The sequence below is a fragment of the Lottia gigantea genome (genome assembly GCF_000327385.1).
Source record: "Lottia gigantea unplaced genomic scaffold LOTGIsca_137, whole genome shotgun sequence".
NCBI classification, from domain to species: Eukaryota; Metazoa; Mollusca; class Gastropoda; family Lottiidae; genus Lottia; species Lottia gigantea.
The window spans coordinates 460017-477162 of record NW_008707563.1 but is presented as its reverse complement, the minus strand read 5'-3'; the positions used below and the strand labels follow the sequence as shown (position 1 = coordinate 477162).

Sequence of the window (17146 nt, the reverse complement as noted above, 5' to 3'; positions counted from 1 at the left end):
ACCCCCCCCCCCCCCCCCCCCCCCCCCCCTCTTCTCTCTCCATAAGTGTCTTTATAACCAAATCACACAAAAATCTCTTCAAGACCTTTTGGGTCACACAATAAAATTTGACAAATTGGCCACATCACAACGAAAAGTCTTTCAAAAGACAAAATAATTATCGGAATAGGAAGGCTGGCGACAATTTAAGTCGCCTACTTCTAATCTACGTCTTTGGTGTGCTGCATAAAATAATATGCTTTTACAAACCGGCACTTTGATTTTCATCTAAAACTACAAACTTTTGAAGTGTGCAACTTTTTGATGAATATTTTTAAAAAGTATGGGCAGATCTGTGAAAAGATATTTGGAAGAAAAAATGCGACTTGAAAGAAAAGCCGCATCTTTTCTAGTGAAGTATGAAGATTATTTGAAGTGCATGCAGTACAGTCGCAACTGATCTTTGTTCAAAAATTGTCTCGAACATACATAGAATATGGGATGAAATATAATAGAATTAATATATCTTTTTGACCTAATGAAATTTAATACAATTTTTATGTCCTCTATGGAATCCAAGTGTGGCCATTTCTACTAAGACTAATGGAATACAATGAGAGTTTACCCTACTGTTCTGTACCATTTTGAATCTCTTCCTCGAATAAGTAGAATTTCTTAAAAAGGCTAAAATATTTCAACAAAGCCTTCAAATCACATTTAAAGATGGGATCCCTTTGAAAATGCTTATACTTATATGAAAAGAAAGAAGAGGTGATCAAATGACTCGGAAAAATACCAGTTTGTCTCACATAAATTTGAAGAGAATTACCTGCAGAATTCCAATCGGTGACCGATCAAAAAAATCTTTTTTTGTTTATCCAGACTGTACTTACACGTACATTTATGATTGGTTAAAACTCTTAATTACATGCAATAAGAACATAGTGATATAATTAAGACTACACGATAATTCATTAGAAACACCAATTAATCAAATAGTTTTCTTAATTTGACACTGAAAAATAAGGAAATTCACCTATAAAGGCTTCGAAATGATTTTAAACGTGATTTGAAGACTTTGTTGAAATATTAAACATTTTTAAATTGAGTAGAGTAGATATTCAAAATGGTTGTAAACTACGTTTGTGTGTGTGTTATTTTCCACATTTCCAGAGTTTCACACCCTACTGCTGTGTACCTTCCGGATCAGTGTGGAAGAAAACAACAATTACATGTATTGTGCAATGAGGGAAACTGTCTCAATGCAGTGTCGACAAATCTTTTCGATAACAAAAGGCTAGACAAATGACTCTAACTTCAAAGACTTTAAAGTTAAAAGGGTTACGGGGCTAAGCTAGGGAGTGTCTTCTCTAACCTAACAAACAGTTTAAGAAATAATCTGAAAAGTAATTTGTTATTTAAAGATAACAATTACGTGTGACAAATTTTTAAGACACTCCTTCGCTTTTTGCTGTTCTTCTTTATCCTTTTCTTTTCTTCTTCATCTTTTTCTTTTCTTCTTCGTCTTTTTCTTTTTTTTCTTCTTCATCTATTTCTTTTTTTTCTTCTTCATCTTTTTCTTGAATTTGACTTGTTTAAAGTCATTGTTTTACTAATTGATATTATTTATTGAGGGATGAGACAACTGCAATATTAAGGTCCTCTAGGTTAAAGATGGGTTCCCTTATTTCCATTTATGAAAATAAAAATGCTAATACTTATATAAATAGAAAGTAAAGGTGTTCTAATGATAGTTTGTCTCACATGCCCATAATTAATTCATAATTAGCTAAATTAGAAGAGAATAACCAGCAGAATTCCAATGAGTGACCGATCAAGAAAGGTCAAAAGGTATTTTTTTTGTTTATCCAGACTGTACATACATGGACATTCATGATTGGTTAAAACTCTTAATTATATGCAATAAGAGCATAATGATATGATTAAGAATACATGATAATTCATTAGAAACATCAAATAATCTAATAGTTTGCTTAATTTGACACTAAAAAATAAGGAAACCCATCTTTGATGCCATCAGGTCCCTGGCACAATTTTTTGCGATTAGTGACGTCACCAAACACTAAGTTTTATTGGAATTGCAGGAACCTTAGACGTCTGGCTGAAAATTGAAATGGTGAAAATTGATGGCACCAGTGTCCCCGACACATTTTTTTTTAGAAAACCTCTTTACAATCCCTTTAATACAACAATAAATGTATCAGTGTTGATGTGTTACCGAACTTTTAAAATATATTGAAATATTGTCCAGCTAATTCTTATAATTCTAAATCTCTACCATATTTTTCAGAATACAGTTACCCTGGTAACGGGCCAATGTGAAGGTCAAACAGTAGAGGTCGAAGGTCAATGTTGTAGCCAGTGTCCAATAGGCTCAGGAGTTACCTCCCATTGTCATTCCGGAAATGATACTAATTGTGAACCTTGTGTAGATGGCAAGACCTTCTCGAGTAACACGAGTCATACTCAAGTATGTTCCCAGTGCTCCGAGTGTCCGAAGAACTCTCAAGTGTCGAGCGAGTGCAACTCTACTGCAGACACAGCATGCGTTTGTGATAAAGACTTCTTTTTAGCCGAGGACGGTGAGTGTAAACTTTGTGATCTGTGTCCAGCAGGTTGGGGTGCTTCAGTGTCGTGTACTAGGACTCGGAACACGGCCTGTAATCAGTGTACGAACGGAACCTTCTCTAAAGAATTAAGTGCAACAAGTCAATGTTTGGTGTGTTCGGTATGTGCTCCGGGAGCTCAGATGTTACAAGCTTGTTCGTCAACAGAAGACACTATCTGTATCTGTAAGTATAATTTTTCACTTACTTCACCCCATCCACTCACAACTTGCTCATATCTTTCGGCGACCCCAAAATATGGCTGTCTCAACGCCACCCCCACCCACCACTCCCTCAAATTCCCATGTATGAGCCAAAAGGGGCTTCTAAATTGTCTCTAATTGAAGAAGGCACCCAAAACCCCACTCGAACCAAAAATAAATTGGCGCATATTACTCAAGGACTCGTGTGTCGAATTGACATCTTAATATTTTTGATTTCGACAAAGCACTCAATAATCAACAACCATAACCAACCACCCCACAATGTTGGCGCCACTAGAAAAATGGTTTGCTTTCCCATTTGTACCCCCACCGTAATAATGCACCAAATCAATACAGTCTTTCGAAATCTTCGAGAGAGAACCTTTTCAGTAACTCCATGAGAGGCTTCAGTTTGAATTCCAGCTTGAATTCCAGCTTCAGCAGTCCCCCCCCCCCCTTCCCTTTTTGTCCCCCACCACTGCACCCCATCCCCTATCCCGACCCGTTACCTGGTGCATGGAAACCCAAAAGGCCTACCCTGTACGTCGTATAGCCTATTAATAAGGTTGATGATATTTCAGATTGTTACTGCTATTTCTCTGTTTATATTTACACTAAAACAACAGATGGTAAAATACGAAACGAAAATTTTATAGCTCTAATCAGTTTAACATTCATTTTCTGTTTTTTTTTACCTCGGTTTGTTTCACCATTGTATAAAGAGAAGATATATTTTTTTTCACAGTCAGTTCAAAGTTAGTACCGTGAAATCGTGTCCAAACCATACCCCATTCACCATGCGAGAACCCGTATATGGGATACCATGGTACTTTGCTTACTTTGTTTAAAGTTTAACGCCTAAAGTCTAATTTCTGAAGATTTCACCTTTATTTCCAAAACAAGCTGATATATTGAGGATTGTTTATCCGAAACACCACGTTTTTTGATGATACGAGTTGGACAGTCATTTAGAACTAATGTACCCAGCTACAATGGCTCAACTACCATGGGGACTGGCTGAACCAATTCCCCGGGCCTTTAAGGGGGCCCCGTTCCACATAAAGAAATAATACACAAAGAAAATTGCCAAAGTATAGAATTATAATCAAACTAAGCTACCAGCAATATATAAATGAGTGAATTAGCATTAACTACAGACTGAAAATCTTTAAATCTTCCATTTACAGGCATTAAATTGACTTACAGAGGGTCTCAGACTGCAGGATCGAGCATATGTTAAAATTAATATTTCCAGAGGGATGGGCCCAAACCACATAAGGACATGAGCCGCCACTGCTAATCTACCTACTATACAATAAACGAAAACGGGAAGACATAACCAGCTAAATAGCAACTTGAAGCATTCCGAAAATAACGGAAACAAATTCCGAACGAAGTCGTGAAGGACCCCCACATAATTTCTTAACTTTTGATGTTTCAATATATGATTCGCACCCCTACCCAAATACACCATAGAGGGAGGCCTTCCATTCCATTTCGTAAAAATTTCAGTTCTGTAGCTTTTTGAAACAAGGTGGCAAATTAAAGAAAGAAAATCGATAGTGCACAGTTGAATTTGAAAACTGATGCATAGCGGCCATCTTAGATTGCTAGCCTTATGTGTCATAACCCAAACGTAACTGGTTTTCATTCAGAAATATAATTTGTAGAATGACTAAAAACTGAACATAAAATCTCCACCGTTTGAAAGTCTAATGAAAGAAAACGCTAAACGTCAACAGTCAAGCTATAAAAACCATCCAAGCGACTCTTGGCAAAGAGATATGAGAACGAGATAGGACTTTATAATTTGTAGTTGAAAGCCCCGAGTTAAACGGTGGGTAATGATTACAAAATAACAAACTGATAACATAAACAAAAATGTGTAGACTCCCATCTCTCCGCATGCAGTGCTGGAGAAGTAGTCAAGCGTTCTTGATAAGGAAAACAACTTAGGTTCTCAAAGATTTTTTGTTACTCCTCTTGGCAATAGTTGTACAAGGATAACAACTTAGGTTCTTACAGATCCTTTCTTTCAGCTTTGTCAAACCCCTTGGCAATGGTTTAAAAAAGGTCAACGACTTAGGTTCCCAAAGATCTTTTCTACAAACTGACCCTTGCTCAAACCACTTGTCAATGATTTTACAAGAGTTTTACAAATTTCGGTTTTCAATGATTCTGTATACCATTTGGCCCTTGATCAGACCTCTTAGCAATTACTTCAGCTTTTAAGGATCTTATTTACCAGCTGGTCAGTGATCCAGACCACTTGAGAAGGATATGCCCTCTTAGGTACTCAAGGATCCTCCCTACCTGCTGTCAATGGTCAAATGGTAATTTCTTTTTCATGGATAACAACTACTTTTTACAAGCTGGTTCTTTGTTATTGGTTATTCTAGGATGACACTCTGTTATAGAGCCAGTCTTTTAAAAGTTTGTTTTTTTGTAAAAGATACCTTCCATATTTTATAAACGTATTGGGTGTACGTTAATAATTGGCTCAGATTGAAATTTTAAAATTTGAAAGGAAAAAACACGGTGGCTTTATTAGTCGACATACATTAATAAGATTCCTATCACGATATAAAACTTTTAAAACTTTCACAACATTTTGGTTGTTTAGAAGACATCCTGCATATTCACATTCCGATAACGTTTAAAGGCCATGATTAGCCATTTCCGGGATTTGAATAATATATATGTTAATAGTCTTCAGAAATACTAAAAATGCACGAAGTTGGCATATATCGTTTAAAAATACCTCAAATTAGGAATTTCACTTGCTATTTCTATATGTCTTTTCATTAATTTTCTGCATCTCTGATCAATCTAATCGGTAGTGTGGTGATGCACGTCTTGATTAACCTGTCGAGTGAAATTTGTGCCCGCCCTTTGAAAGAATTCAGCTTTCCATGAGACCTTTGGCACATTGTTGAAGATGGCTAGATACCATGATGCGATGTGAGAGTTTACGCATATAGGTGACTTGCACCATTTCAAATTTCAACTGGTGACTGTTCTTAATCATGTTTTTACTGGTAGAAAGGGTAGGGGGTGGGGGAATAGATCGTCGTCCGACACAAACAGCCAGAAACATTTGGACAGCTTTAACCCTTTTCGCATAAGCCCATCATATTTTAACTCCCACGTTGACTGGGTGGCGCTAATCCTGGCCTATAAATTTAATTTAAGAAAATTAGAAAAGTCGCGATTCATATCTTTAACTCCTTCTGCGTTGACGTGCAAGTACAAAGTTTAGATAAGATCTTTTTAGTAAGTAAAAAAGCGTCATTTAAACTCAAAGGATATTTGGCTGCAAGCCGCGTCAGATAATGTGCATTTGATCTTCACTCGAGTGGAAAGAAACTTCGATGAAAAAGAAAATAGTTTGGTTTGATGATCTGTGACTCACTACATGTTGTTGAGTTGAATATTTCAATTTAAAGGGATTGTAAAGGGGTTTTTCAAATCCAAGAGGCCTATATTATCTTGGCGTTGATTGATTCCTTCTCTGCATATTAATGCAAAAACTAAATAGATATTTTTTTAAAAATGTATTTGCTAATACGGAATTTGGGTTTAAGGGATTGTAAAGAGGTTTTTCTAAATTTTTTATGTGTATCGGGGACACTGATAGCACCAATTTTCAGTCAGACGTCCTATGGTTCCTGTAATTCCACTAAAACGTCACTTATCACAACATATACTTTTATCATTTATTATTTAAGGCCCCTCGCGATTAGTGACGTCAATAAACACTAAGTTTTAGTGGAATTGCAGGAATCACAGACGTCTGCTTGAAAATTGGAATGATATAATTTGATGCTATCAGTGTCTGTCTTCAATTTTTCATTAGCTCAAACAGGTTCAGAAAATTAGGGAGTAAAACCCTATTTCATTTTATTGACCAATCAACATTCTATAAGAGCACTTCGGAAAAATATGAATTAAAACATAAATTCCTTCGCCTGATCGATCCAGAAGAAAAAACTTGTTTTATCTCAGGAAAAACGAAATGATTCGATTTGGAAATTACTTAAACGATTCTCTTTGGGTTTTTGTAAGAAAGCCAGGAATTATGAGAGGCAATAAAACCCCAAAACAGCAGAAAATAACTGGATAGAATTAGTGGTAATCATAAGCCACTCAGCGCCAATCAAATTCACCCATCAAACGCCATTTAATTCTCCTTTTTCGCCTTTTAGAAAAAAGAGTTCTTGCCTGTATTCAAAGCTAGACTACAGCTTCAAAGAGAAAGTTGCGTATAAAGTAGAATAATATGGTAATCGCAGAAAGGTTTATCTATGAAATGTCCAATCCATATCCGCTATCAAAGACCACAAATCAAATAATTGCCATTAATTTTGCCGCTTCTAATTTTATTTTATTACGCCGTGATTATCTCATCGGCACTAATTTCTCTTGATGGAGGGATATTACGAAATTTAACAGTTATTCGGTCCAGTGAGTCCTCTGTAGACGAATTTGAATAAATCTTATTTGAAGATAATTTGGAGATGTTAGACAAACTTGTACACAAAAAAGAAAAAAAAGAATGTTTTACTTTGTCTTTTATCTTTAAGTCTATTTCTTCATTATTTTTTTACGACTCATGGTTGCTGTGATGTAGAAATCATTACGCTTGAAATCTCAAAGTGACTAGAAATCAAGATATGTTTTTATTTTTCTATCAAAAGAATCAGCGCTAATTTACCAGTCAATAGTTGATAAATAATTTTCTTTTATCTTTTTGTTTCATATTAAAATAATATTGAGACGTTCTGATGGGACTTTTTATGACGTAGAAGCGACGTCGACCTTCCAGGATATACTTAAAGGGATTGGTTCCTGCAATTGCACTAAAAACTAAATATTCGATTACATCAGGGCCTTATGTGATAATACTGATAAAGTATATCTTGCGATTAGTGGCATCATCAAACGCTCTTTTGTGGAATTGCAGGAAACACAGACGTCTGACTGAAAATTGGAATGTAAATTGATGTCATCAGTGTCACCGTTACACATAATTTTAAAAAACCTCTGCACAATCCCTTTAATAATGTAAAGAATGTAGCCTGGGGTTCAGCCATTTTATTGCAACTTTTCTGTTCGTTTCGATTGAAGAGTTATTGATTAAAATTGTGGAATGAGAAGAAAAAAAACCATGAATCGAAATAATGATTGAAAAAAAATTCGCCATGGTTTTGTCCATTTTTCTCTTAGTACTACCCAGGAAAAAGTTTGAAGTAAAGGAGATAGTAAGAAATAAAATGAAGGATTATTGTTCCTGTTGAAATCCCCAAATACACACCCATACACCATCCTTTCGTGGATTGGCAGCGATTTGATTGGATTGTACGCTAGCGAATACAGTCAGTCTCCGACTACACATGTAGCCAAATTATTTACAGTCTTTCTGTCAAAGGCTATATGATTGGTTGTATTTGCTAGCGTACGATCCAATCAAATTGGTGCATTTACAAACTTCGGTGATATAAGAAAGGTGGCTATTGCAGTCAAGATTTTAGATGCAGCTCGTATGAACTTGACAGTGTGAAGATACCAAACTCTCCGCGTTTTTTCGTGTTTCTCGATGACAAGAAAAAATCCCCCCTTCCCATTTTTCCTCGTGTCTTTTGGGAAAAGTCTAAGAAAAATCAGGTATGTGGGATATAGCTAGCAATAAAGATTTCGGTTTTAAGCCACCGAACGTCGAAACCCTCCTCTTCCCCTACCAGTCCTTCCACGTGTCTGTAGGAAAAAGCTTAAGAAAAAGTAAGATATGTGGGATATAGTTAGCAATAAAATAAAGGGTTCCAGTCAATTAAAATATCAAATACTCTCCTTACCATCGTAATGTACAAAACACACACTAAACTACTTAATGTACAAAACATTGAGGCTCTGTTAGGGTGAACCAGGGAGGTAATAATCGGAAGAGTGGACTAGACAGCTCCGGTCTTCGAAAAAATACCCTCACTGTATACTTTCTGACCCTGTTGTCGTCATTAGTCAAATACAGTTCAGAAATATGGGACGTAAAACTCCATTCCATTTCAGTCTTCATTATGTAACCCTAATAAAGCCCCACACAGATCTGCAGTCTTTGAACTTTTTGGCTGTATTTCCTCACAAGTTCTGCTAAAGTCATTTCGCGCTTTTATTGCCGTCTGCAAGTAGAGACGAAGTTTTTCGAGAATTACCGAGATTCAAGGGTATAAGTTTACTAAAATAATAAGAAGGTAAAAAAATACCGGAATATGCCGATGTTTACCGAATTTAATATGCAGAAGCAACATAGTCTGGTCATGTCAGGCTTTTATGTCAATATTTGTACTCAAATTTTGTAGAAATGAAATGAAATTCGACGTCCTACCTTTGAGGTAATAATTTTCATGCAGTGTACAATCAGGTGAATTTTTCAAGACAGAGAGATATGATCAACACTTAACCTAACGCCCCACCCCAATCTTAGACAAGACCAATTGTGATGCTATCGAGGTACACTTTTACACATGGTTGAAGCAGTTTATATTTAACATTTACCTCGACTAAATGCTTCACACATAAAGACTACACACATCAATAATTATTAATTACTATAAAAACAGTGATTTTACAACTTGGGTAAAACGGTATATAAAATAAAAATAATAAATAGTCTTGTTGATACGAAAATATAAAAAAAAAACATTACAAAATATTAAAAAATATCAAATAAATCAACCTTTTGATCTGGTAACGGTTGATAATTTCAACTTTTTTTTCTTCCTAGTTGCAGATTTTATTTCCAAAATATGCCATAATTAAACATGGCTTAAAGCTTATAGAACTGTCAATATCAAAGGGACGTTATGATAAATTCGCTGTTTAATCTCAGTCATTCATGCTTCCACACTAATAATTAATTTTCAAAAACCTGCATTGCGAAAAAACCTTTCTCTTTGATCTTTGTCGGTTTACGATCGTAAAATTCATTACGAGTAATTCCGTGCCGATAAAATTCTGACTGTGTCGACACATCAAAGAATTACATGTGTGTAAGTTGGGCGATAATTACGATCCTGTGTAGCCAGATTAGTGGATTTTAATGGCTTTTTCCCCGGACTTATCCTTTAAACTCGTGTTTGAATTAATACCTAATGAAATAATCAAATTATTCAAGTTTCTAATTAAAGGAACGCCATCTCGTTTTGATAATTGATTTCATGATGAATGGTCTCCCTTGTTCAATTATCACGTGATATAATTAAAAATGGCGGTTTGTGTTTCAAGTTTAGGTTAATCTGACTTATTCTGTTGTAATTATGGTTTTGTAATTCAGATGGGAGAAAAATGTGTGTCCACGTATACTGCAGTCTGCGTCTAGGTCCCTAAGCAGTTGAACATTGGCTCAGATTAAGCCAAATAGGAATTAGTGTCACAAGAAATCGGTAACAGGCAAATTGCTCACGTGGTTGACTGGTGAAGCAAATAGGTCACATAGTAAAGTGGTCACAGTAATTTGCTCTAGACTGTTCAAATTCATCGCTGTTTTATTATAAACGGTTACTGTGTAGCAATGAAATGATATTTAAAATAAAGACATGAAATTGCCCATTGTTGGGCCCCAGCATAAGTTGTGAACCATTTTAGAATTGTGTTAACCTTTTAGACACTTACTTTGGTATATTTAGGCCCTTTTAGGGGTTAAACAAGTCACTATGGTGGTTGAACCACTGCATTTTATATCATCAGTACGTAAGGACTGTATACATTATATCGGTTCAGTATTATGGATACATATTGCAATAGCTATAGAATGAATTATAGTCGTAATTTATAAGTCAATTTTTATATTCCCGACATCAAACGAGTCGATTTGAATAATTCCAATTGCTAGCTCATTTATTATCGCATTAGACATTAAAGTAGTATTCCCACTTATAACAGTAAACCATTGCTAGTTCATTTTTGCCGCATTATACACTGAAGCAGTGCTCCCTTTTATAACAGTAACCATTGCTTGCTCATTTTTGCCGCATTAGACATTAAACACCCCTTTCAGAGAGTTCACATATTAACAATGCTTCTATGTTATCTTGGTTTGTCAACTGGGTTTTACTTTCAGAGAGTCCACATAGCTAAAATGTTTCTGTGTTATGAAAAATTTGTCAACTCAGCATCCCTTTCAGAGAATTCACGTGACATGCCACAAGTTCCATTTCGCAATTTACTATGTAGTTATATCTAATAAGTGGCTTGCCTCTTTAATTATGAAATGTCAATATCGCATTTGATATTATTCCTTTAATAAAAAAATTCTCTTTGATGTTGACGACTGTATTGGATGTATTGTTTCCGATCATCAAATAAATGTATATATAAATAATGGTGGTTTGATTCAAATGTTCTCGATAGCTGCCAATTGCTTCATTTTCATCATTTATCTTAATTTCCTCCATTAATGCAAACGCGGCATAAATGTCTAATTTGAAATGAAATGGAGTTTTATATTCTACTTTTCTGTACCTTTTTTGGCTAATAAAATGAAATGTTTTATGCTCACCGTAAAAATTTGAATCATCAAATCCATGCGTGTCTAGAATTTTCTGCGTTTGAAAGTTAAAATAGCGACTCGTCTTTTCTTGAGTTTCTGCCACATATATAGAAAAAATATATAGAAATAGAAAGTGAAAGTCCTAGTTTGAATTATTTTGAAGGAATTATGCCATTTTCGTACATTGCTAGTACTTCTGAAGACTATATATTCAAGACCAAAATCAACCCAAGAATCTGACGAATCTGTCTCTTTAAAGGATGTATTCAACAGAGTTTCAAATGGACAATCTTCATCACGACAAAACAGCATGAAAATCAGGCCCGCAGCCAGACTTGAGTGTTCGGAGGGGCAAGTAATATATCCGGAGGGGCCTGATGAAAATGGGGTTTAACTTTCCAAAATCTGACTTAATACGAGAAAAGCAAGCCAGCTCTTTTATTTCAACAAGAGCATGTTCAAGATCGTAAAAACCTAACTAAAATCGTCTATGAAATAATACAATAAAAAAATGAATACGGTGGCGTAATGACAACTTTAATGGCCCCGGAGAATCAAACACTGACGACTTTTGAAGTTTGGTTTTATGTTGATTGAATAATCAAATCGTGTAGCCCACTGAACTAGACTCGTATTCAATTTACCAAAGGAATTAAGTGAGGCAAACTAAACGCCATTGAAATACCGATTTTAAAAATTCATATTTGAGCTCATAAAACACTATTATTGCTTCAAGTCGTCTTTTGTTCGGCTTGTTTTGTTGATGTGTAATAAAGGCCCCACTATACATTCTCTAGTATTAAAGGCATTGTAAATTTTCTAAATTTTATATGTGTATCGTGGACATTGATAGCATCAATTTATACCATTCGATCAGACGTCTGTGGTTCCTGCGATTCCACAAAATATATGTTTGATGACGTCATTAAGGGTCTCATGTGATTAAACATATTTTTTCGTTAGGCATCGAAACTGGGCAGTAATGCTTTCATAATGATTACGCAGTAGTAGGTAGTGGGGCTCTATGCCATAAAGTTTTGTAGGCCTACATCAATGACTATAGCGCAATGTATCTCCAGTTGATCGACAGGATTCAAGGAACCTATAGCGTTATCCATGTAATACCAATGCCAAGAGGTTTAACCAATTACAAACTAGTAGATATATAGTTATCCCAGGGAACCTGAATGTTATCTTTGAATTTCCAATTCCACTAAAACTAAGTGTTTGATGACGCCACTTATCGTGAAGGGCTTTATTTGATACAAGCATATTATTTTGCGATTAGTGACGTCATCAAACACTTGGTATGAGTAGAATTGCAGGGGCCACAGACGTCTGATTATAAAATTGGATTGGTGCAAATTGATGCTATCAGTGTACTCGATACGCTTAAGAAATTTAGAAAACCTCTTTACAATCTTTAATTGTTATCCTTGTAAAATTATTATTAAATGCAAGCTGGTAGATAGGACATATAAAACGATCATTGTTTCCTAATGGATTGAAGCAGTCTCGAAGATTTGTGTCTAAAACGCAAGAGTGCACCTTTAAACTTGTCAATTTAAAAAGACATAATAGAGAATATTTTATAGAGCGAGTAACAATATGCAGGGATAATTAAAACTTCCTTTGATGTTTGTATCTAGACAAGGTGGACCTATTGTTCTATTTTAACAACTGCCTAGAAATTAGTTTCAAGATGCCTACACAGAGACTTATTGCTTATTTAAAGATACGGTTGGTGTTATTTGCTACCGTTCAGTGGGTTCTCATATATTTTACTCGGATATACATAGGACCATGACCCCCCCCCCCCCCATACCGCCTCCTTAGCCTGCGAGTGTAATACGACTTATTAAGAGTTGAAAAACCCTCCAAATGCCAAACATTCATCTCAAGCCAACTTAAATCTATTGGCCTCTGGGGGCCTCTGGCAGACCTCTGGCCTCGGCTCAAAGAAACCTCTTAGTCCACCGAATGCTACTGTTGGAAATTGACCCATGTTTTCAAACATGTAGTCGATTTGCTTGTTGATTCAATATCCACTTACATCTTGTTTTTCTTTGTACAAGAAATCGGAATAAGGCTATCAGAAACTATGCGTGCCCCGATTTGGTAACACGTTTTTTAGTTTTTTTGTTCTTTTCTACTAAACAAATCGTATCAAAGGGTAACTGAAAGCAGAACCAGACGTTTGTAAAATGTATAGAAAAGCTGACAACTAAACGCATGGCGAGTGTGGTAACCCATGCACTATAGCAAGATTTTTTCATTTTATCTAGACATTGCCTGTAAAAATCCCGTTAACGTAGCACTTTGTTAATAACAAATCTAATTTGCATAATTTGTCGCCTTCATGTGTATATATAATTATGGTATGTGTGACGTAATTAAAACATCAAAGAAGTATTATGCAAATTAGATCTATAATCTACGTTATCTAATATTTTCAGGAAAATTTGCATAATTCGCACATTTGAACATAGGAAACAAAGGCTTTTAAGGTTTTAGTCAAGGTTTATATTGAAGGGACAGGCACACCACCCGTTTAACCAATCGAACCTTACCCTCCTCAGAAATGGGATTTTTTTTAGCTTAGCTAGTAGAAAAAATATTCACAGCTCACCGACGAAATATGAGCCATCTTTGTCCAAAATTAGGCCTATCCGCTTTTGAAAGTTAAAAAGACGGCTCATCTTTTCGCGGGATTCTGCAATATACAGAAAAGACATAATATATATAAATCGAAATTCCTAGTTTGAGGTATTTTTGAGGTAATAATGCATTTTTTGTACATCTCTAGTACATCTTTACATATCCAAAATTCGTACTTCGCAGAGTGAAATGAATTTTTTTTTTTAAATTAAGAAAAGAAAAATTAACATTGATACGGCGGGTGGAAGTTTCGCGTATAGGCCGCACTGTACCTCCATACAAAATGAAAATTTGTAAGAGAGAGATGAATCGCGATAAACACCCTGATAAGATCAAAAACATTTTTTAAATCCATATCTTTTGAGTTTTTCGTCATTCTTAAAAGAAGCAGCGCTCTTCGTTGAATTCTCTTCCCATAATTTGAAAAGACATTTGAAATATGAAAACGCATCCCTTATTTTAATGAATGCACCCATTGAAATCCAGGAACATGGCATTATTTTTAAATGATTATACACCCTGATCGTTATCGAATAAATGGGAGCATGCCAAAAGCGACATGCGATGATGCTCATGAAATATTACACAAAGCAATATTCGTGTGCATTTTTAACGTCCGCTATAAAGAAATGTCATAATCAAATGTTACTGGCGCTCGTTGTATGTTACGTTTGTTCTGTTTTTTAATTAGCTTTTATTCTTAATATAGCCACTTCAGTTAGGGTCTAACGGCAGCCCTCTTGAACTTTCGTCAAATTAACATTGGACCTAACCTGAAAAACACCGCTGGAGAGGGTAGACATTTAATTGGTTAAAGCAGACGTCATCGAGTAAGGCCAAAAGGTTAATTTGACAAACGTTCAAGAGGCCTTCGTTAGACCCTAACTGAAGTGGATATATTAAAAATAAGAGCTAATAAAACAAAATAATTATTTAATTAATTAGCCTGAGTGATACAATTTGCTCACTTCCTGTTTGATATTTCAACCGGAAGTACATTCCATTTTCTCAAATGCAGTATTTGTGATTCTATTCTTTTCCTTTTGACGCCATTTTTATAATTTCACATTGTATATTTCCAGCCTTACCAATATACAGATATTCCAATGAAGAATTAGCTGAACTGGATGAAGGACAATCAGTACAGACCGAGCAATCCAAGAAAGAAGGAAAGGATATTGATATTATCCCTCTGTACTGCGCGATATTAGGTGCAGTGGTCGTAGGCCTACTTGGTTATGTGATAATGGTTCACTACCGCCGTATCAAGGAAAAACGACTGATCAGAGAACCCCATGATGATGTGGAATATTCCAAAGCCTCGGCCGGGGATTCTGGAATCTGTGTTGAGGTCGACCACCAGCAAAAGATTACTCCAGGTAAGCTTATTTTTCTGATGTTTAATTTATTTGAACGCTATCGACTGAGCCGTCCTGCTGTCCTCACAGACGACAATCTGACTCATTACCGACTCGGCCATAACACTGTCCTAAGAGACGACAATCCATCTGACTCATCAGACAACAACAATTCATCTCGCAGCTGACAAGCAGACGAGAATCCAACTAGCTACTTATTGAGCTACCCAATGCCCTGGTAGACGAAAATCGATCAAGCGGCTGAATGATCTATCTCACTTTCTAAGCAGACAACAACCCAAACTTGCTACTGACTGAGTTATCCCATTGCCCCAGCAAACGGGAATCCAACATGCTACTGACTGAGCTACCCTAGTGCCTAACAGAAAATACATCTAGCTACTGAATGATCTATTCAATATCCTAGCAGACAATAGTCAATTGTCAAAGTTGACGACAAATATGTTTTCTGCTGATAGAGGTTATTTCCATTGAATAGGCAATGCAAGTTACGTATTATCTGGTACTGATAAGTGTGCAACTGTTCCACTTTTCAGCTTGCAGATAATTTGTACCAATCCACAACAACTTTCAGTTGTTTTCGCAGCTGTACATCAGACAACATTTCGTGGGCAGTTAATGATAAACTTAGATTTACACAAACCGACAAGGAAAACCGACAAGGACCCCGTCTTTCAGATTTTCGGACGTTAAGTGAACAAACTGCATCAGGCATTCATTCGGACTGCAAGATATGGCCACAGATCAGTCCAATTTAGAGAAGATTGTGTGAATGAAAGAATCCAATGTTTATGACCATCATAAAATATTTCAATTAATTTTTTTATTTCCTATCAATAAACCTAATATAGTGATTCATTCATAACTTCATAACTGCGTTTAAAGATACCATTTCACATTTCAATACTTCGGCGCTTAAATTGGGAAGTGTTGGGGATATTTTAAAGGGATTGTAAAGAGGTTTTCTAAATTTTCTATGTGTATCGGGGACACTGATATCACCAATTTGCACTTTTCCAATTTTCAATCAGACGTCTGAGGTTCCTGCAATTCGACTAAAACTTAGTGTTAGGGTGTATTGAGACGAGTCTCAATGAAAGCACTGGTCTAGGTAACAGAGCAATAGATAAGCTTATTAATTATGTAAAAATTAGTTAGTCATTAGTATGATTTTAGTTGAAAAGACACACACACAAACATACACTGTATAAGGTTTTATAAGAGATACTCTCTGATAGAATCACTGGCCTAGGTCACAAGTAGGGACTAGTCGCGAAGAGTGTTCTGTGATAAAACATACAAATAAGGCTAAGGCTAAAATATACAATATAGACACGTCACAATAGTACCATACATAGGTATCAGCCCATTTATTTATATTCCAGAAACAGAGTAAACATTTAAGACGCAATTACTAAAGAAAGTAATCAGAATCGATTTGCTCGATTATCCTGTATCGATTCGATTAGTCGCATTCATTACCTCATTACCATAAGCTTATTCGATTCGACACAGAATAAATGGTTTTAATATGTAATCAAATCAGATTTACTCAGGATAAAAACGACTCTAAAGTCAGTAACTCGATTACTAGTATGTTAAGTATGGCGACACAAGAACTTGTTTCCTCAAAGTTTAATGAAGAATGGTGTCTATTAGTACTACCTGTCTACAAAGCGGCATTCTGTTAACTCGTCACAAAATGTTAAAGTTCACATTTGTTACAGTGATCATGTTTAACCAATAAAAGTCTGTACA

The 17146-nt window shown here is 35.6% G+C and overlaps 1 protein-coding gene across 1 annotated transcript; it reads left to right on the top strand.

Annotated features, from left to right (window-relative positions):
* Window positions 1-2341: 2341 nt before the first annotated feature.
* LOTGIDRAFT_139556 (hypothetical protein) lies at window positions 2342-2947 on the top strand (the record flags this gene model as incomplete). Its single annotated transcript, XM_009049502.1, has 1 exon — window positions 2342-2947. A coding segment is annotated over one exon (606 nt), but the record flags the coding sequence as incomplete, so codon positions are not given.
* Window positions 2948-17146: the final 14199 nt, after the last annotated feature.